The sequence below is a fragment of the Protopterus annectens genome, chromosome 1.part2 (genome assembly GCF_019279795.1).
Source record: "Protopterus annectens isolate FY-2018-M chromosome 1.part2, PAN1.0, whole genome shotgun sequence".
Lineage (NCBI taxonomy): Eukaryota > Metazoa > Chordata > Ceratodontiformes > Protopteridae > Protopterus > Protopterus annectens.
The window spans coordinates 724,240,401-724,263,249 of NC_056727.1; the positions used below are offsets into that span (position 1 = coordinate 724,240,401).

Sequence of the window (22,849 nt, forward strand, 5' to 3'; positions counted from 1 at the left end):
TTTACTGCCAAGGTCCCTGTGCAAAACAGTCAGAGCAACATACTACTACGCCAAATCAGCTGCTTTGTGAAAGAGCGGAAGACTGAAACTTAAATGGCTATCATTTAATGAATTCAGTTCTCACCATAGCTGTCAACCTCTTAGCACAAAACACCTGGACAAACCCAGTAATGAGGGAATACAGCCCTCAAACATATTCAGTGAATTCAGTTCTTGCCATAGCTGTCAACCTTAGCACAAAAAACCTGGACAAAGCCAATAATGGAGTAATACAGTCCCAAAAATAAGGACAAATTTCAAGTATTCATCTTATAAACTTAGATTATGTTACTATGTATTTTCTGAAGAATATGAAGTCTGAAATTCAAATGCCTGTCAATTTTACTTCTGACGGAACAAAAACAATTTTCAGCAGAGGCCCAGGGAGAAATACTGCAGGCACATGTCTTTGTAAAATGGCAGGACACCAGAGAAAATCCACACAAACACAGGGATAAGATGCAGACTCCACACAGAAGGCACCCCAGCCAAGAATCAAACCAGAAAACATATAGCTGTGAGGCAACAATGCTACCACTGCACCATCAAATATGTAAGGAATTAAACATTCAGAAACCTGAAGTCTGAAATTCAAATGCCTGTCAATTTTATTTAACAACAAAAAACAATTTTCAGCAGAGGCCCAGGAAGAAATAATGCAGACAAGTCTTTGTAACATGGGAGGACACAAAAGCAAACCCACACAAACACAGGGAGAAGATGCAGACCCCACAAAGAAGGCACCCCAGCCAAGAATCAAACCTGAAAACCTGCAGCTGTGAGGCAACAATGTTACCACTGCACCATCAAATATCAAGCATTGCAACATTTAGAAACCACAGATATTATGAGGAACAGATCAGATCAAATATGAGGCAAAAATCTGCAATTGTTTTACAAATGGTGATGGGTAGGGAATTCAGGTCTTTAACACCTGCATACAAGGTACAGGATTCAAGCCTGAGGTATTCCCTACCACACTACCATGAGTCTAGCCACCAGTATGTAGCAATTGGGGGCACTTAAACACACACACACACACACACACACACACACACACACACACACACACACCTCTCTTACCTGTAAATTCCCTGTCCACACACATAAATCCGTAGCTGCAAAACTCCCTTTGTTCCATACCCGCCTGTTCACATAAATCCATCCATGTTTCCACATAAATCCATAGCTGCAAAACTCCCTTCATTCCATACCCGCCCGTTCACATAAATCCGTAGCTGCAAAACTCCCTTCGTTCCATACCCACCCGTTCACATAAATCCATCCATGTTTCCACATAAATCCATAGCTGCAAAACTCCCTTCATTCCATACCCGCCCATTCACATAAATCCATCCATGTTTCCACATAAATCCGTAGCTGCAAAACTCCCTTCATTCCATACCCGCCCGTTCACATAAATCCATCCATGTTTCCGCAAAACTCCCTTCGTTCCATACCCGCCCATTCACATAAATCCATCCATGTCTCCACATAAATCCATAGCTGCAAAACTCCCTTCATTCCATACCCACCCGTTCACATAAATCCATCCATGTTTCCACATGAGACCCCACCCATCCAGCTCCAAATCGTGAGATCTTCCCGATGAGACTGCAGCAAACTCCAGACTGCTGACCTTGCAGTCCGACTCTGATGAGGTTTCCCAGCGAGTTTCCCAGACAGTCTATTGCAGTTGTACTATTGCATAGACTTCTGGGATCTTGCTCTGACATGTTTCCCAGTCTGGACTGCTGCTGAAATAGTCTGCACATGCTCCAGACTGTCTCAGCAGCAGTCTGGACTAGTCCGCATGTGCGAAAATCCGCCAATTTTGAATTTTTTTTTATTTTATTTTCTTTTCTTTAACTTTCTTTTAATTTCTTTATGTTTTATAGCTAACCTTACCATGACAGGGAGGCCCTTGTACTATGTATTGGCAATAGGAAGCAGGAGGAGTCTGAGGGTGATCTTTGGCTGCAGGGTGCCAGCCAGCTAAATCCCAAATTACTATGGTGGAACCTAGGATTGCAGGCATATAATAAGACAGTGCAGCACTGTACTGGGGTCAGCAATGTGAAGGCAGCTGGAATCTTAAGACAGGGAATGGGGTAAGGTATTCCCAGATAGGCTCAACCCTCTCAAGCAGAGTTTCTCAAGGATCACTTGAAAAACTAGCTTGAGATTTCAGAGGGGGGGAGAAGAGTGACAAAGGAAAATACTGCCAGCCCAGCTATCTGAAATTTTGTGAATAATTCTGTCATTTGTGAATATCAATATTATTTATATAGACATGTGACAGAAGGAAATACTGCCAGCCCAGCTATCTGGAATTTTATAAGTGGTTATGTGTCATTTGTGAATGCCAACATGCTTCATGTAAGATGCTTGTGCTACAACTGTGTTAAAACTGTATGTTCTGTACTTTGTTAAAATGTAACCACAACATGCCCTGCTGGCAACTGTGTTAAAACTGTATGTTCTGTACTTTGTTAAAATGTAACCACAACATGCCCTGCTGGCTTAGAACAGAAATGTATCTGGACTGTTGTAATTGTGACAATGTATATATTTTTAATAGTGGAAACTAGAACATAGAGGGTTAGCTTGCAAAATTTCAATAAAATAAGTTGAAATTAAATTGTTTTACGATTGAGCTATAAAAGTTATCTTTCAGTTTCAGTCAACAGGAGAAAGGATGTCTACACTAGGGGGGACTCTGTGTTGTTTTTTAAGTGTTTTGTTGTTTTGTGTCTTCTAACAGTTGCAAACATCTGAAGGCTATATATTTTCACAGAGAGATGTTAAATGTGGGTAGTTTCTGACATTGGGAGTTTAGCTTAGGAACTAAAGCCAGGTGACAAAAAGTGATGTCATCCAAGCTAACCCAGCAGTAACATTTTATATTAATTTAAGAACTCTCTGAGAGGGAGAAACAGGTAATTTTGTATTTTGTCTTTGACCTAACAAGAACATCCACTCACCACCTTCTGCACTTGCCTTGCTGTAAGTAAGCTTTGTAGGGCATAGTAACTCTTTTAGATTAAGATAGGAACATAGTAAAGTGTAGATTAGTTGTTTCTTTATTTATTTGAGACTGCCCTGCAATGTTGTTTTAATTATTTCCTGTGATTTTGAACTCTGATGTAATTGATTACTTACTGAGTATTGTCTTGTTCTTTTATTATTTATTATTAAATATATTTAAACCTTTCAATTGTGGCTGGTCTGTTTAGAGATATTTAAGCTCTCAGAGTACTTGCATATACAGGCCACTCCTAAACAGCCTTGCTCTTGGTCAGAATACCATTTGGATTAATAGTAACATTACACAGTAGTATTGGACACCCTTTGTTAAGGGTCTTAAAGTAGCTGATAAGTAGTGGCTGGTGGCAGTGGAAACTACCTTATAGTCTGGACTGAAGTGGGCATAGCTAGTAAACCTGTGCCAGCCTTTCTCAAGAGTGTGTTTGTTTGTATATAAATCAAACTTCAAAGTATGTGTGTGTGTGTGTGTGTGTGTGTGTGTGTGTGTGTGTGTGTGTGTGTGTGTGTGTGTGTGTGTGTGTGTGTGTGTGTCAGCTACATGGGCAGGGACACGAAGCACTGGTTGGACAGAGAGGGTGCTGGACATCTTAGTTTGACCACTTAGCTGAGCTCTCAACTCTGTAGCTGTGCCAGTGGGTAGTCTTATTAGGGATATGGAGAAAGAGGAAGAAGCCAGCCCCAGACTGACTATGATCTCTGTGTGCTCTTAAGGGAAATTTAACTTTACTGTGTGTGTGTACTTGTCATCCTCCCAATTGTACATTCTGCACTGGTGTTAGTGGTGAGGATTGAGGCTCCTTGATTACTGGGCCAGTTCTTGGCATCAGAGTCACATTTTTGCATGTATATGTTTGTATATTTGTGTCATTGTTATATGAAAGGCATCACAATGATTGAATCTTTAGCTGAGTTTCTGGCTAATGCTGCAAGCTTGACTTGGCTTAATATGCAGTTTGTGTAAGTGACATACATATATGTTTTGCATGTCTATTACATATGCACACATTTTAGCTTTGTACACATTCAGAAATGGTACATGTTTTCAGTGAGCTTATTAACAGTTACTGAGCACAGAACTTCATGTTCTGATAGTTTAGGACTGTTTATATGTCTTAGAATTTTCAGTCACCATTATTGCCTTTGAATGTTACAATTTAATTTTTAGATGGCTCCTCATATATGTAAAAATAGTGTGTGCTCACATAAAATAGTTGTGCACACTATGTTTTTTTGTGTAGTCATATCACAACCTCAGTTTACAAAAAGAGAGCACACTGATGCCACACAGGCGGAATGGCTATGTGAATTGTGGACTGCTTTCTTATTTTCTTAGCAGAACATATGTGCTGTGGAAGGAGTACTGATAACACAGATTCCTTATATGTCTCTACACTACAGCACTAAATGGTCATTTCTGATTGGCAATCAAATGTATCCTTCATGTAACTCTCTGCCCTCACCCTGTACAAGTTTGACTTTTACAAATGAGACATCCTGTGAATAAAATGTGCTGCACACACTACAGGAGTGCAAGTTCCCACAAGACCAGTATGTGTGGAATATATATAGTGCACAAAACCTGCATTCTAAGAAATGTTACACACAGATGATTATACCATCAGCACTGCCAGTTTGATAACTACTGTAGGACCTCCTCATGATTACAATTTATTTTGTTTGCCCCTATTATGTCACAATGATAGCAGCTTACAGAGCTAAGAAGACAAGAAAAGTTCTGTCACACTTCTGGCCATCTATGAATAAGATACAGAGCAGTTCCTAACAGATTTCAGATCAGAGGCTTTAAGATGCTGTTTCTTCATAGCAAGTGTTCCTGACCAACATTGTATGCCAGTTTTACCCATAAGGCTACTCACTACTTGTAAGTACAATCCAGTTCATAAGCCACTCTCCCAGATAAGTATATCAAATTCTGCATCTGAGGGCAACATTTAGCATTTTCTGCCATTTGCTGTCTCTCTATAGCACTGCTTTCAGTGCAAGAAAGTACATATTATTACTCTGTAGTACTGAGGCCATCTGACGATGAGTGCTGCAGCATCATTTACTTCTCCTAAGCATTGTGATTCATGGAATCTGCTTCCTGCTCCACAGTCATGTAAGGGTGCAACTTATAAATGCTTCACCCTCTACTGCCAAGGGTAGGGCACATAGACATAGTACGCCAATGTGGGACTCAAGGGCAGCATGTAGTTCAAAGGTATATATTAGGCTATCGACCATTACCACCCTTAAAAGCCTAGCTGTGCAACCCAAATGTGACCCACATATTTGATTTATAGGGGATGATTTACTGACTGCCTCTGTCCATCAGAGGCATACGCTGGACCAGGAGGTGAATTTTTGATTACCCATCCAGTGGTCCAAGTTGTGCTTAAATAGGGATAGGGAGGAACTCTGCTTCACATAGATGGGTAGCCTCTTCCAGAGAGTGGGAATTCACTGATAAACATATCTGTCTGTCTAACTTGTCATCTTTATATTGCCAGTGCAGTGTAGGTCTTTTAATCTAGCAGTTTTGATGCTGTTTGGTTTGCAGATGTTCCTGTTGATTGTATTACCACTCCATCAGTTTTGAGGGTGCGATTGAGTGTGGTTGTTGGTAGCAGGTTAGCCTGCAACACAGGGGAAGGTAGAGTATGGACACAGTTTGCTACTACATGAACACTATTGCTAGAGTGCTTTCATGAGTGATAATGCTGTTGCTCAGTTATGTAATGCTTAGAAGCATGTCCGCCAAATACAATGCCAGCAATTTTTTCTGGATTTACCATCTAATGTTGTATCATTCTGGTCCCCTAATTTACATGAATGAGACCAGCCAATATACAATTGTCACAGGTTTTTTTATTTGTGGATAATATGTTGGGGTAATTTGCATAAGCACTCAGTGCATGGAGTACTGTAGCTACACAATAGGGTAAGTCCACATGCAGTGACTTACCCCACTGTGCAGGTGTTCATCATATCTCTCAACCTCTTGGAGCAAGAAATCTGGACAAAACCATTGATACAAGTGGGACAAAGGCCCAAAATAGGGACATTTTTTAAATATTGCTCTTACAATCTTAGAAAGTTGATAGAATAACTGGTTTTGCATTAGCATGAATTTTCTGAAGGGTATGAAGTCTGAAACTCAAATGTCTGTCATTTTCTAACTTCAGTCTTTAATGTTTTGACACCAATTTACCAGAAAAAACACAATTTTTTATAAAAAGACAGACCAAAAATATGAGGCAAAAATCTGGACATTCTGCATTCATGTATTGCCCCAAGCTTTGTTACATGGAATAAATGCATACTTGCCCTAGTCTCTGAGCTCCTTTCTTTTGCTTAGCAATGATAATGAGCCATCTGTGACAGTATTTTGATGACCAGCTTTTCCATAGATTTGTGTGAAATGTGATATAACCATTCTGAAAACATATTGCATGTAATGGGAATAAATCCTTGCACAGCATATGGGAGCACTGCCTTACTATATCATTATAGCATCTGTACTTCATACAGTGACTTGAGTAATTTTTTTGAGGTTTAAGGACAGAGTGTTGTGAATTACATAAATAAAATCTGGTTTTCAAAATTCTGCTGTTCACATAATTTGTCAGTACTGCTGCATTCATTGTTCCATTGTTCCTGTGTATTATATATTCCATTTACATTGCATGCTCCTGCTATGGCCACTGTTACCTGTCAGTCACTGTCTGCATAGAGGTGACATGTGACTTTGAGTGCATGTCACACTGTATTTTGTGGGGACAAATGTGATGTATACCCAGCATACCAAGTGTGCAATAATAGCACTGAGACACAATGTTAATATTACAGTGGTTCCAGTCACTATTGCTTATGCACATGTGCTTTTCATGCCCATGGGAACACATCATGAGCAGTGCACTGATGGTTTGGGATAACATGGTTAGTTTTGAGTGACTGTATTAACATCTCACTACATACTATGAATTAAGACCATGGTTCTTAGGAGAGATATGACAGTTTTCATGTTACACATTATTTATGAGTGTATGCAGACTGCATAATTGGGAAACCCTCATATGCTCCTCTGGGCCAGTGATCAAGGAGTCTCATTCCTCACCACTGACTCCAGTGGGGAATGTTCACGGTGAGAAAATTAGACACAGTATTTTCAGATGCAGTCCTCTGCACCAAGTACAATTTCCCTTAGGAGCACACAGGGAATGCACACTCCAGTCCTGAGTTTTCTCTCCAGGCCCCAAATAAGACTTCCTACTGACCACTATAGAGCTGAGTCCTTAGCTGGGTGTTTCAAGCCAAGTACTCAGCCACCATCTTTATGATATCAGTGCTCTGCATTCCTGTTCAAAGTAGCTGTCACACACACTCTCTTTGAGATTTGATTTTCGCACATACACAGCCACCTGGGAAAGTCTGGCACAGCTTACCTGCTCTGCCACCTTCACCCAGACTATAAGTTAGATCTGGTTCCACCAGAGCACCCAAAGCCAGCTACTTTAATGCTCTTACCAGGGTACCCAACTAAAGTTATTAAAATTAATACTTATACAAATTGTAGTGTTTAACCCAGAATCAAGACTTTCAAGAATGTGGAGCCACACTGCCACTAAATGAATGCAAGTACTCTCATAGGTTAAATATTTTATAAAAAGACCATCCATGAGGAAATGTTTAGATATATTTAATGATAATAAATACAAAAATCACCATGAAAATACTAAATATCTATTTACAACAGACACTAGAGTTTCAGTCACATGTAATACAAAAAGAAAACAAAACAGATGGAAAGACTCAGACAAATTAAAAAAACTACATTTAGCTAATTGTGTGTATTTTTCTAGCTGACTGAAGAATTACTGTTCCCCAGTTACTTACTAAGGCAAGGCAAGATGAACATGAAAGAGTGTCTTGTCAGGTCCAAAACAGAGTGCCCACTTCACATCTCCCACTAGTATTCAAATATAATTCCACTGCTAGTTACAAAATGACATTATGCCTGGTCACCTAACTCTGTAGTTCCCACACTACCCTTACACTACAAAATGAGCCAGGCTCTGGCACTATATACACACATGGAACTTTAGCTAAGGTTTATTATAGCATCTGGAAACTGAAAAACAATTCCAATACTTCCACCCTTCCTGCAGAACCTAACAGGCTAGTCTCTGGTACCCAAGGGTAGCAATTAGTTCACCACTAAAGACACTAGAGTAGGATCACAGCCCAGGCTTTTCACAGACATTGTGCCTCTGGCTGCATTTGGGCCTGTGCGATAAAATCTTTATGGCCTAAACCAAGTCATTTAATTTTGGGCTATTTTTTAAGGTTAGCTGGGCTGAGTTTAACCCCTTCCCTTCCATATCCTCTGTTAAAATATAAACATTTCATCAGTTACAACAATACAGTCTGACATACATGTATATTTCTTTTCTATCCAGCAAGACCCACTGTTGACACATTTTTAACACAAGCAACTTTACAAATAGATGTTTAACACAAGCATGTGTATAAATCAGTTTGATATTCAAATGACATAATTCTATACAAAAACTCCAGCTAGCTATGCTGGCATATGTTACACATGTACTGCCCTACTTATCCTGGCACAGCTGGCTCTAGCTCACATCATCACATCTCTCCCCTTTGAATATTCAAGCTAGTTTTTCAAGTGACCTTGACGAAATGTTGGTTGAGAGAAATGAGCTTGTCTGGGAACACATTAACCCATAACCTGTCTTGACAGCTCATCTGCATTGGCTTTACTCACCCCACTACAGTGCTGCACTGTAATGTCATATGCCTGCAACCCTAGGATCCACCTTAACTTGGCATTTTTTTGGCTGGCTCAATGTAGCCATGTTAAGGGATTGTGGTATGTAACCACAGTGAATTTCCTTCCATACAGATAGGGCTGAAGTTTTTGCAGTGCCCATTCTTTTTCTACAACTGTATAACATTCCACCCTGGGTCAGAGTCTACAGCTGAGATATACAAAAGTGTGCTCTTCTCCCTCTGAGGAAACCTGGCTGAATACACACCCCACCCCATGGTTTGAATCATCCACCTGCACAATAAATTTGCTGTAATCTGGGCTGGCTAGCACAGGGGGTCCTCCCAAAGCCACTTTAAGCTTTTGGAATTCCTGCTTGCAGGCTGGGGTCCATACAACATTATCTGGCCTGTTTTTCCTTGTCCGGTCTGTGAGGGGAGCAGCTATTGTACTATAATTGGGAACAAATTTTTTTATAGTACTCCGCTGTCCCCAGGTATGCCATCACCTGCTTTTTAGTAACAGGAGCAGACCATGCCTGAATAGCTTCCATTTGGCAGAGTGGGGAGTGATAAGATCAGACCAGATCCTATGTCCCACCTGACACTTACTGGGCTTAATGGTCAACCCTGCCCTTTGCAGTCTGCCCAGGACCTCCCTGACATACTGAAGGTACTCTTTCCAGGAATAACTGTAGATGGCAATATCATCCAGGTAAGCAAGGGCATGATCTCCTGCTAGGATATGACTCTGGAAGGTCACTGGAGCATTTTTCATCCCAAAGGGCATCTTCATGAACTCATATAATCCAAAAGGAGTCACAAAGGATGACGTCTCTCTAGAGTTGGGAGTTAAGGGCACCTGCCAGTAGCCCTTGGTCAGATCAGTTGTGTTCAGATACTTAGTCCCACCCAACTGCTCTAAGGCTTCATCTGTCCTAGGCATGGGGTAAGCATCTGACTCGGTGTGACTGTTTAGTTTTCTATAGTTCACACAGAACCTGGTGCTGCCATCCTTCTTTGGGATCAGCACCACTGGAGAGGCTCAGGGACTGCTGGACTCCTGGATTGCTCTCAGTTCCAACATTTCCAGTATCTCCTCCCTCAGAGACTGTTGGACTCTCTCAGGCACCCTGTAAGCTGCCTGTGTAATAGAACTTTGGAGTCCGTATCCACATGGTGCTGCACCAGGTGGGTGCACACAGGTTTCCCACTGAGTGTGTCACCATAGTACTGTAATGCTGCTTGGATTTCTCAAACCTGGATAGGAGATGGTCACTGGGACATTGCTATCCCTTCCACTGAGGCATCAGTCTGAGCCTCAGTGAGGAGATCAGTCACCAGACTCCCTTCAGACTTCTCCAGCAACTCACTGCAAATACTCAGGACAAGGGCCTCCCTATCATGGTAAGGCATTAACATGGTACAGTTTGTGCCCCTGCCTCCTGCCTAGCAGTTCTACCATGTAGTTAGCATCACTGACCTTCCTTACCACTTTGAAGGGTCCCTCCCAGCTGCCTGCAGCTTGTTGTGTCTGACAGGAATGAGAACCATAACCTACTGCCCCACTCTGGCTCGAGTATTCCTGTCATACCAGACCTTTTTCTGCTGTTGGGCTCCTGCTAGGTTCTCCTGGGCCAAGCCCATGAGCTTCCTAAGCCTTGTTCTGAGGTATAGGACATATGCCACAACAGACTGCTTGTGGGATTCACACTCACACTCCCACTCCCACTCATCACAAATCAAATCTAAAGGCCCCCCCTCACCCTGTGTCCATACAGAAACCCAAAGGGTGAAAAACCTGTGGATTCCTGGAATACCTGTCTGTATGCAAACAGCATATGGGGCAAATATTTGTCCCACTCTCTCTCAAACTGGTCTGCAAATGCCAGTAACATGGTCTTCAGTGTAGAGTTTAACTTCTCCACAAGACCATTAGTCTGTGGGTGGTAGGGGCAGTCTATATGTGTTTCACCTCACCGCACTCCCACAGACAAGCCAGCAGGTGTGATTTGAAATTGGCACTTCTGTCAGTCAGTATTTCTTTCAGGAAACCTACCCCACTGAAAATATCTAACAAAACATCTGCCACCTTCTCTGCTTCAATGGAGAATAGAGCCACTACCTCAGGGTATCACTAGCATAATCTGCTACCACTAGGATATATTTCTTCTGTGGAACTTGGGGTACTCAGAGGCCCTACAATATAAATAGCTACCCACTAAAATGGTTCCTCAATAACAGGAAAAGGCATCAAATGACTTTTAACCTTGTCTCCTGCCTTGCCTACATTTTGGCACTGTTCACAGGTTCTGCAGTACCCTGTTACATCCCTTGCAATCCCAGGCCAATAAAGGTTCTGCATAATACATCTCTTGGTACACTTTATGCTCATATGAGCTGCAAAAGGAATGTTTTGGGCTATGGCTAGAAGTGCCAGAGAGTAGGCTCTGGGCACTACCAACTGCTGTATTACCTCACCCTCTAGCCCTCCTTCAGAGGTCCATTCTCTATACAGTAACCCTTTGTTCCAGTATACAGACTCCCCTTTCCCTTAAGAATCAGGTGCCTCCTTAGTTACCTCCCTCAAGCCTCTTAATGTATGCTTCAAGATCTGACCCTGTCTCAACTGTACCTTTGTGACCCTTTCCATCTCCCCTTCAATGGGAAGTCTGGTATCTTCTGACAGCTGTGCCTCATGGTCAGCCTGGGTACTACTACTCACCTCTGCCCTTGCAGTCATCCTGACCAAGGGAACATCAGAAACTATCCGCAGCTGTGGCTCACCTTCAGGCTCACTGCTACAGGGTAGCTCCCTCACTGAAATAGCTACATAACCAGCCCCAGCTTCAGGTGTGAGGTCTGTCTAGGTCTCCCCCAGGCTACCAGACCCACATGCCTGTCTCCAAGCCTGACTGCATGTAACTGTATGCACACAAGGTACTGGATTTTCAAAATCATTCCCTATCAAGACATCTGCAGGGATATCCTCAAGCACACCAAATTGCTTGTTTCCCTTTCCACCTTCCAAGTCAAAGTGAACCCTGGCCAAAGGTATTAGGAACAGGGTCCCACCTAAAGCTATGACTGGAGTGGACTGCCTAAGCAAGTAGTGTTCCTCTTTAACCACTGCAGGGCTCACAATGGTTATGTCAGAGGCTGTCTCTCAGGGATATCCTCAAACACACCTACTTGCTTGCTTTTTTCCCACCCTCCCAGTGAAGGTAAACCCTAGCCAAAGGTATTTTGGAATGGAGTCCGTCCTAAAGCTCTAACTGGAGTAGATTACACAGGCAAGTAGTGCTCCTCTTTAACCACTGCATGCTTCACAATGGTCAGGTCAGAAGGGCTGTTGCCTATTTACTAAGATAGGATAACTCTTATGGTAGTTTGGTACCCTTGTTGTCTTAAGACAACTTGCTGCTGGCATTCTGTCATTCCCACTTACTGGCTCTCCCACCTTTTGTTCCCCACCTTGCCTCTGTGGACATCTATATGCTACATGGCCCCACTGTTTGCATTTAAAACATTTAACCCTTAGTCCTGGATGTGTACCTGGACTAGTGGCTTCCCCTGCTCCTGGTGGACTCTTTTTGGGGCAGTCTGGGCTGCCCACCATGGTTTTCCTTAGACCCATAAGCAGCACTGGGTGTCCCTTTCTTGTGCAGTTATGCCCTGCTTGCTAGGTATAGGTCTCCCTTCTTCCCCACTTCATCTGCAGTATTGCATCCTATGTCAGGTAACCAGATTATCATGTCATCAGGCAAAGTGTTAAGGGCTTGTTCCCTCACCAAAAGGTCTGCCATCCCTTCAAAAGTGGCGACCTGACATCCATTCACCCACCTATGGAAATAAGTGCTTCTTAGTTATATTCACACACTCTGTCATCTGCCTTGCATCTGTGCTCACAAAGCTTTTTCCTGTAAGCTTCAGGTGTTAACTTAAAGCACTCTAAAAGACAGTTTTTACAGTATTATAATTTAAGCAAGCACTATCAGACAATTTAGAAACAGCAGCTGCAGCTTTATCATGGAGTAAGGGGTTCAGAAACCATACCCAGAGCCTTTGGTCAACATTATACTATTTGCATACCTTTTAAAAGATATGAATGAAACTATCAAAATTATCCCCCTCTGTAAATTGTGGAAGAAATGTACTGACCTTTATTGCTTCTGGGGTTTGGTTACTCCCTTCCCCATTACCTCCATGACCCTAGCAAAGAGTCAGCATCTCCTTTTCATGTTGCCTCTGCCTCTCATTCTCCTCAGCTTCCAGGCATCTCATTCTCTCTCTTGCTTCTATTTCCAAATGTTTGGCCTCCAGTTCAAGTCTCTTTAACTCCAGATGGATTTTTAACACCTCTGTGGAAAGGTTGAACTGTTAATTTTCTGAGAGTTGTACATCCCCAAGGCCCTTAACAAAGGGTGTCCAATCCTACTGTGTAATGTTACTATTAATCCAAATGGTAGTCTGACCAAGAGCTAGGCTATTTAGAAGTGGCCTGTACAGTGTCACCAAATACATATGCAAGTACTCTAACAGCTTAAATATCTCTAACAGACCAGCCATAATTGAAAGGTTTAAATATATTTAATAATAAATAATAAAATAACAAGACAATACTCAGTAAGTAATCAAGTTACTTCAGAGTTCAAAATCACAGGAAATATTTAAAACAACATTGCAGGACAGTCTCAAATAAATAAAGAAAACATCTAATCTATACTTTATTCCTGTCTGAATCTAAAAGAGTTACTATGCCCTAAAATGTTACTTACAGCAAGGCAAGTGCAGAAGGTGGTGAATGGATGTTCTTGTTAGGTCAAAAACAAAATACAAAATGCCCTGTTTCTCTCAGAGAGTTCTTAAATTAATGTCAAATATTACTGTTGGGTTACCTTGGATGACATCACTTTTTGTCACGTGACTTTAGTTTCCAAGCTAAACCCCCAGTGTCAGAAATCTATCGACATTTAACATCTCTCTGTGAAAATACATAGCCTTCAGATGTTTACAACTGTTAGAAGACATAAAACAATAAAACACTTACAAAACAACACAGAGTCCCCCACTGTAGACATCCTGTCTCCTGTTGACTGAAACTGAATTTTATAGCACAATCGTAAAACAATTTGATTTCAATCGTAAAACAATTTGATTTCAACTTATCTTCTTGACGTTTTGCAAGTTAACCTTCTATGTTCTAGTTTCCACTATTAAAAATATATACATTAGCACAATTACAATAGTTTATATACATTTCTGTTCTATGCCAGCAGGGCATGTTGTGGTTAAATTTTAGCTCAGTACAGAACATACAGTTCTAACACAGTTGCAGCACAAGCATCTTACATGAAGTATGTTGGCATTCACAAATGTTACATACCCATTTACAAAATTCCAGATAGCTGGGCTGGCAGTATTTCCCTTTGTCACAAGGACTTGCTGCTTTCTTTTGCTTACCCATTGTGCTACTAATTGAATTATGTGTACACTGACAATGAAATCTTTTAATTTTTCAATTATTTCCTTATGTGGTAATGTTGAATGCCTTTACAGGGACAAGATAAGCAGCATGTGATGTCTTGCTTCATCGAGTGCTGCTTTGACTGCTTCAAAGAATGCATTGAGATTCAAAGGGCAATCTCCCCTTAACAAACCCACACAGTTTTGTATCTAATAGAACCAGATCCCCTTTGTTGCTTCAGCAACTCTCCACTGTGTCTCTTTCAACAATTTCAGAATATTCGTCAGGCTGATGGGTCTGGAATGTTTGAAGTGTCCCTCCCCTTTTCTGTGAATTGATACTACTACAACCTGTCAACACAGGTCAGGCAGTAACAATTTATTTAATTTCATTCCTTAAGGTTTAGCTAAAATTTTCTTCATTCTTTGTAGGAAATGAAAAGGTATGGTCCCTGGCCCAATGGAAGTTGAACATTTAATTTTACTTGTGGCACTAGTCATATTACGAATGTCTTACCTGTCTGTGTAGCATTAAAGTCTTCAGAAGATGTTTCTGCAAGCAAATTTGCTGTGGCCTGTGACAGGGTGATCGCTGAGTTTATTGATAATATGTTATTTTTCATAGTTTTCCCTTTCTGTTGTTTGATGTAATAAAATAAGTCCTTATTAACAACTTCAGCATTTGAGACAAAGCGATATCGGATATTACTCCTTTTAACCTGGACTTGATTTTATGTCTAGGATGTTTTTTGTATTTAAAGTAGTATAGAGCTTTTTCTCCAGCAGTAGTCCCTTTCATCCCTTATACTGTGTGTGTGTGTAACTGATCGTGGTCCAGGACACTATCTCCCACCTCCCCCTTTCAAAATGTAACACTTTGTGCTGTACAGTGACTTTCTCTGATACAGCAAACTTTGACATAAAGTTCCAGAATGATTCATGGAAATATGAGTTGCACAACTGATTTAAATGCAATTTAAATTATGTCAACACACACGTGATGCATGCTTTATATATAGATACAGAGGAGCCAGGATAGCCAAATATATTGCTACAAACAGAAGCACCCTTAGACATGGTTAACTAGTCTAACTTGATAAAGAAAGCACTGGCATGCAATTTGTGCCTTCAAATGAAGAGAAGTAAGGAGGTAGCAGGGAGCACAGGAGAGTACAGTACATCATGGTTCAGTGCACACAACTTGCTCCAGTGTTTTGTTTTTTAAAACTGGGATAATATATTGTAGTCGTTCATGATCAAAAAGGTACAAACCTTTGTACATTTCACTGCAGCTCTGTGGCAAAGAGAGTATGAAGCCTGTCTGACCTGAGTTTGATTAGAAGCTTGGAAGCTGGAAGAGCCCGGTTGGAAGAACAGAAGTGACAGCCTACTGCTGGATCACCTATCCTGGGGGGAGGCAGCTTTAGTGACTCCTAAAGGAAACATTGGCTGTTGTACCTTTGAGGTATGGCCCAGATGAGCATGTGCTACCCTGCGCAAGTATAGTGGCTGGGAAAATTAGCATGCAGAGACATGCATCTCACAGCAAGCAATGCTTAGTGGAGGATGAAAAAGGCACCACAAAATGGGGAAGCTACCAGGTGATACAAGATCGCTCAGTTAGACATGTTAGATTGCCTGGTCTCACCGCTGAGGAATGAATGAGCTGGTTTGGTAGCTCAGGCAGCTGCAAATGTGTCATAGGACTACCTCAGGATTGCATGGCTGTCACCCCAGATGGAAAGGCCTAAATGGAGTAAACAGGACAGTGATAGATTTAAAAAATTATGCATTTTGCACCATGTAGACTTGAGCACAATGGAAATTTAGGAATCATGCTCTCCTGTCTGTTGACTCAAGTGTGGCACCCTTAGATATGAGTCCATCGTGGCTATTTGCTCACTCAACAAAACCATTATTAATCCCATGCTATAAGTCTGATAACTGTTATAAAACCTCCTTGTAACTTAGTAGGCTTATGTATTCAGGAGTTCCTACATGTTGAAAGACAGACCTGAAATCGAATGGCTAATTGTTAGACCACCACATCTGCTCTACTTTTGGATGGTTGTATCAGTACACAAAGTGTGATGAGATAGTCTGCACAATATAAACTGTAAATCAGTTTCAATCATAACATAAAACAGGAGTGGTGAATTCATCTGCACTGCTTTTGAGGCTTGTAATTAGGAAATGTATAACATAATTTTCCTACAGCATTTTCATACATTGTGAGTTAATTCATTTTGTATTTGTTTCTGTGTTTTTTATTCCAGTTCTGGCAGTTTGGTGACTGGTATGATGTAGTTATAGATGACAGACTTCCCACAAAAGATGGTGAACTCCTTTTTGTTCACTCCAAGGAGAAAAATGAATTCTGGCCTGCACTTTTAGAAAAAGCCTATGCTAAGTAAGTATACTGCCATTATTTTGCAAACATTTTTAAAGGCAAATTACGTCATTGTTTTCATCTTAGAAAAGCAGAATTACATGACAACAAATGTGTATTATCATCAAACAGCAGCATTTATTTACCACGTCTTTGATGTATCTCAGCATATCAGTGGAGTTTTCTTGATTTGTAAGTACATATGTACTCATTAAATCACTACATGGACTTGGAAATTCTTTCCTGCTTATTTTAGAGAAGTTGAGAAAAGCTCTGTCATGTGACTGCTGACACATCAGCCCTGCACAAATTGTGCCATGTCTGGAAGCTCGGCAGTTGCTTGAAAACCCTGTTACCCACTGCAAGACTAATTGCACCAGGGTACCTAAGAAACTGGCTATGCATGTGCAACACTTTTATGCACATGAGGACAGCTGTATCCTGGATGCTCTCCTACACCTGGCACCCCAGAATGTGGGCAGAGTTTGTCAGAAAGCATGCAAGACAGATCGCATATATCATTCCTCTTCATCAAATTACCATATACCTCCATCTCCATACTTTCACTTATGAACCAGGATTATCCTGAATTTTCGGGTAATGTGGATCGTTATAGGCATTTTACTGCATCTCTGAAGCTGACTTCATTTCTACGTTGTCACCGACCATAACTCTCAAATGTCTATTCATGTCAGCATAATATGAGGGAAAATTGTGCTACTGGGTGCAAGACTGCAATCCCTCCCAAAGTTTCAAAAAAACATATTTTTGTGTGTAAAACATTAATTAGTTTTTATAATCAGCAAAGAAATAAAAAAGAAAAGTGTTTTTTCTCAGTCATGGTACTCAAGCAGCTTAAACTAGCTGCAGTCCTACTCAGTATGAGTGCAACTGAGAAACAAGAATAAGGAGATGCCATTTCCACAGTACGATTCAGTCTGCTGTGTCTGCTGTCACTTCCACTGTAATCACAGATACTAAAGTGGTGTCATTATTCAGCATTACTCAGATTTAGATAGTGTGCAGTAAAACAAAAAAATGTTGAGTTGTTGCTACGGCAACTGCAGAAGAATAGTGAAATAATTTGACCTCTCTTGCTTTCCAACCTGCTGCTGTGATTTTGTCCTATCTGATTATAACTAAATTAAGTAACCAATGACACTCAGGGCCATAGCTGCATGTGGATCCTGGTGATGACCTGTCACCTGATAGTGGACTGGAAAGTGTAAGAATAGAGGCATTGTTTTGCTGTGTATATGAAAACAAATTGAAAAAAAATATGAGAATAATTAAAAGATTGAAATGGCTGCCTGAAGAGCAGCTACTATCTATTTGATTTTGAAGTTTAATTTACACACAAAACCTCATAAAGTCATCACTTGTAGGAACAGCTGAGTGCAAGAAGATTTATATCATGTCACAATATTATTGGGCTTTTTGTATAATAAATAATTCCGAATCTTACTCCTGCAAATGCCTGAAAGCTCTGTCTCTCACCTCATGAAATTAGATATTTTGGTATGTATTGCAAAATTTCTTGTGTGTGTGTGTGTGTGTGTGTGTGTGTGTGTGTGTGTGTGTGTGTGTGTGTGTGTGTGCACATATGCACATGTGTATTCTACAACCTTTCAGTGAAAGTTAAAATAAAGTTCCTCTCTGGTAATACCACTAATAATAACACCGCTTCTGGGAATTCAAAACACGGTTGACATAATCAGCTTTGTGCACAGAATGAATGCAAATGCCAACAGAATGCATCTTATAGCTTTCATTAACTGAGTCATTCTTTCTCAGGAAAACAAGATTTCAGACAACTATTGGTATCTATGATTGTTAAGTGCAATTCTGTGATACCAGATTTAGAGTGGGCAGCAAAACAGCATGCAGAGTAGTATTTATTGTATCAACGCTTGTAAATGTCATTTAACATGCAGTTTAGTGAGAATGCAAAATACAAATTCATGGATTTTATAAGTATGAAAAAAAATGCTACACTTTATCTCACATGCTATTATTTTGTTTATGATATCCAATGGGGGGTAATAAATACAGCATATAGAGTCTGTGTTAGGCCAACGCACTTGCAAAGAAAGACAGTTGTGGCACTACAACTGACAGCAACATAGTCTTGAATATTATCACTATTCTGTGATACCTAGTTGTAGGTTAGTTGGCAGCATGTTGAAGCTGTATTAATTCTGCCATATTAATGTTCTACTAAACAAAAAGATAATTGGAAAAGAATATTCAGCAATGTGGGCTTCACTTCTTAAGAAGTGCTATTCTGTGATACCCAATACTAGATAGTAACAGATATAAGAAAGGGGACTATTTAAATTTACTTTGAATGTTATCGTATATTATTTGGTGCACTGTGACAGCAATACGACCTTGAGTTTTTGACAAACACTACTCAGGTATAACTTGTCACTAAAAGGTATCACTAAGTGTAAGCAAGAGGAATATTTCACTTTATTTTGCATGCTAGCAGGTATTAGTAATGCACTGTATCATGGTCTCTCTCAGTTTTTTGACAAGGGCTATTCTGTAATACTCATTGGTGAAAGACTGCAACCAATTAGAAGCAAGAAGAATTTTTCATTTTATTTTGTATATTTGCAGATATCATTTAGTACACTATGTATTCTTCTTCCATGATGAAGTGACCTCAAACTGAGTATACTAAAATAAGATATGGAAGTTGGCATGCAGGGGGATCTGCCCCCCTTCTAGTTTGCATGTTTTCATTGTTACACATATGCTAGATCACATATACACTTCACATATATACTCAGGTAAGTAGTTTCATGCATTCAGGGCTGAGCATTTGTATTCAAAGATGTTATCCCATAATAAATAAAATAAGATAAATAAAACAAAATTCTCACAGTGAAACTTGTGCCATTAATTCATAAATCTGAAATTTGTTCTCTTTCTCAAACTAGCACTGGAACATAGTCTAGTGTGCAAGATTACTGCTACAAACATGGGTTTAGCATGTATAATAGTGTGTGCTGAATTATTTATTTAAAATTGTAAACACATACAAACATAGCCTTTCAGTTAGACCCAGCCATTAATTTTCTCTTTGCATCTCCACCTTGCTTTGAAGCAACCAGCAAACCACTCCAAAAGCAATCTGTTCTACACTACAGATCAGTTCTTTATAAATGAATAATGCTTGTTTATCATAAAAAAATAGCAAACCCATTTGAGTAAATAGTATGTCTTATTGTATTGATCACCATCAAAGATCCACTTAAGACTTCAATAACAAGTCTTGCAGAAAGTCAGTGATCAGAATGTGCGCAGTTATTTATCTAGCAAGTGAAATTATCATTATTGTTGTCCATCTGAATTAACAAAATAGAATGCCATCTGGTAATGTACACCATAAACTATGTTCCAAGTTACAGAAATATAATAAAACTAAGCAGATATTGCAAACTGTATAAGAGTGTATGAGCAATACTAGGCAAGTAATCATTGGGTCATAGATACGTAGCCATGTACACCTCAGATTAGATACATTTAAATGTTTTGCCACCATTTTTGAGCACTTAATACTGCTTGTCTTCCAAACTGAGCAGGGCCATACATGATAAATTTGTGTCTACCCATGTAATGATCAAGACTGGCCTGAAGGTAGCCAAAGTCGCATTTTGATTACCCTGTAAATCTTAATTTTGTCAGTTTCTAAACATTCAGTACAGTATGGAAAGGCATGAATATAAAATACATGACAGTTGATGATAATGTTAACACTCTTGTTCTTTTTTTTTTTGCTTCACCCAGGAACTCACCCCCCCAGTAGCTCCACTACTAACACCCAGTTAGACCATTTGTTCCAGTGCCAGGAGAGTAGGGCATTTCTGGGCTGGGCTAGGCTGGATGAGAAACGTATGGCCATTTTGCTCCTGCCCAGAAGTCCATATCAATTTTCTGCACCCTTCTTTGGTGAGAATCATGTGATAGGGAGCAGGCAAGCTTGTTGGTCCTGAAGGGTACAGCCTAAACTGTCATCATTGGAAACCCGCTTTCCCCTTGTTGGTACTGCTGACTCTGCTATTGCAGTCCTCTGAGGGGAAGCATGCTATGTTATTGATGCAATTCACCATGACTACATAGGCTTGGCAGGCTCTGTCTCCATTTGGTAATAAGGGGTGATTCCACTAGGTGTCACCCTATATAGTGAGCCAAGCAACCTCTGCAGGATGGTGAGCCGGCAGGAGCTATTTACTCCTGCCCACTCTGGCCAGTTTCTATAGGTACCCAGTTACAAATTAAATTTAGGTCACTTATGCAGTAGTTAAGGCTTTATTGCTTTATGCCACAGAGCTGTCTGATGATATTACTCTTGTTGACCAATTCTGACAATTCTACATCTGACATAGTGAGCTATACTTTCTGTTACAGACACCAGATTACTCACAATTTGTGTTGAAATTACAAAGTCACTAGAAGCTAACATGTTCACCAAAAGTAAGCTCATACAATTTTTATTGTGATAATGTGCAAACTGACATCATCAGCAATGTATTCACAAAATGAAAACTTGGAACAAAACTTTTTTCCATCTGTATTTGTTAGTATAATTAAAGAAGCCCCAAGTGGCTGTGCAAAAACTTGCAAGCCCCTGGCTTGCTGCATGGCATCAAGTCCTTGGCTTAGTGCCATACAGTCAGAGTTTGTGCCAGTAGCTGAGACAGTTACCTACATTTGACCACAGCTTACAAAAGGAATATTCAGTTATTTATGCATCTGTACCATGGTCTAACTGTTATTCAAAGTACTTGTCTTTCCTGCAGTCTATTGGTACACTGCTTGAGAGAAGATACTACCGACTGATTATGTAATTCTACTGTGATACTTCACTGCTTATGTGATGAATGATACATATAGCTGCCAGAGGAAAATTGAAGTTAAAGGTTGCCTTTTTCAATCCAGAGTAATGAGGTGTTACTGGAGTTATATGCTACTCATGTATTGTTCATAAGAGACACCATATTCAAATACAAAACTGCACATACATATCCTGCATATGCCATAGGGCATTCAATGACTTTGTTCAAAACATGTTGATGAAATGCCTACCAATAGGTCAATTGACTTGCTGAACTGCCACCTGATCACCACATGGTGGGTATTTGGATCAAATGGTCAGAAAGGAAGATGGCCAGACATAGAAAACCCAAAAGTGAAGAGAGAGAGAGAGATTGGGAGAGGAAGTGCCCCAGAACCACTTATCAAATACTTTTGTGTGGAATGAGTTCAAATTCCACCTTTACAAAACTTTTTCCATGTACCTGAGCACATTAGGGACATTAAGTTTGAATAGATCCTGTTTAAAAACTCCATAGCTGAATTGGTAGCAAGAATGTGGCCAAAGCATAATTGCCAGTTGTCATTTGTACCAACAACAGTGCCTGCTGGTGGACACTAGGGTAAATAAAACCATTGTGTTCTAAACAAAAGCAGCCTTCTGTACAGCGTTAGCATATCTAACTGAATTTAACTGATAAGTACAGGCCGGTAACTCAGCAGCGGCTGGCAACTTGACAAAGTAAAGGCTAGGATGTAAGATGAGTTTTACAATGGAATGTAGAGTGTCCTCAGACAGGTTCTGGCAAACCATCAAGTGATGTTTACCGGGGGGGAGTGCTTGCCGAAACTGATTTCAGCAAGGGCAGAAAAATACTGACCTTCAATGGGAACATTGTCTGGTGGCTAAATATGGAAAAAAAGTTTTAGGGGGGCTCCTGAGCCTCATGGACTTACTGTCCTCTAGAATGATGATATAATTGCTACAATTTCAGCATAATAAGCATTTTTCATGATATTGTGATTAAAAAGAAAACAAAATGACAGAAAACTATAGCAGAAGTAAGCAATTCAATTAGTGTATTTAGATTCTGGAAGATAAAGGAAAATATAAACTAAAAGAAAACATTAATAATTGCAAAGGACTGACCTTAATTTGTGGACAGTTTTAGCAGAAACAAGTACAACAGTAAAACTGAGCTCTCTCAAGAATTGCATTAGAGTATATATAAAGCACTTGCCAAACTTTTTCAGAACTGTCACACCTAAGGGAATAAGGCTAAGTTTTAAAGGGAG

At 40.2% G+C, this 22,849-nt stretch overlaps 1 protein-coding gene across 2 annotated transcripts in view; it reads left to right on the forward strand.

The window, feature by feature from the left end:
* CAPN2 (calpain 2) overlaps positions 1 to 22,849 on the forward strand; it is a 602,999-nt gene that overhangs the window by 313,075 nt on the left and 267,075 nt on the right. For both annotated transcript variants that reach the window (XM_044058713.1, XM_044058721.1), the window contains exon 4: positions 16,620 to 16,753. In XM_044058713.1, the coding sequence (XP_043914648.1) occupies positions 16,620 to 16,753 (134 nt within the window). The remainder of the gene's footprint in view (positions 1 to 16,619; positions 16,754 to 22,849) is intronic.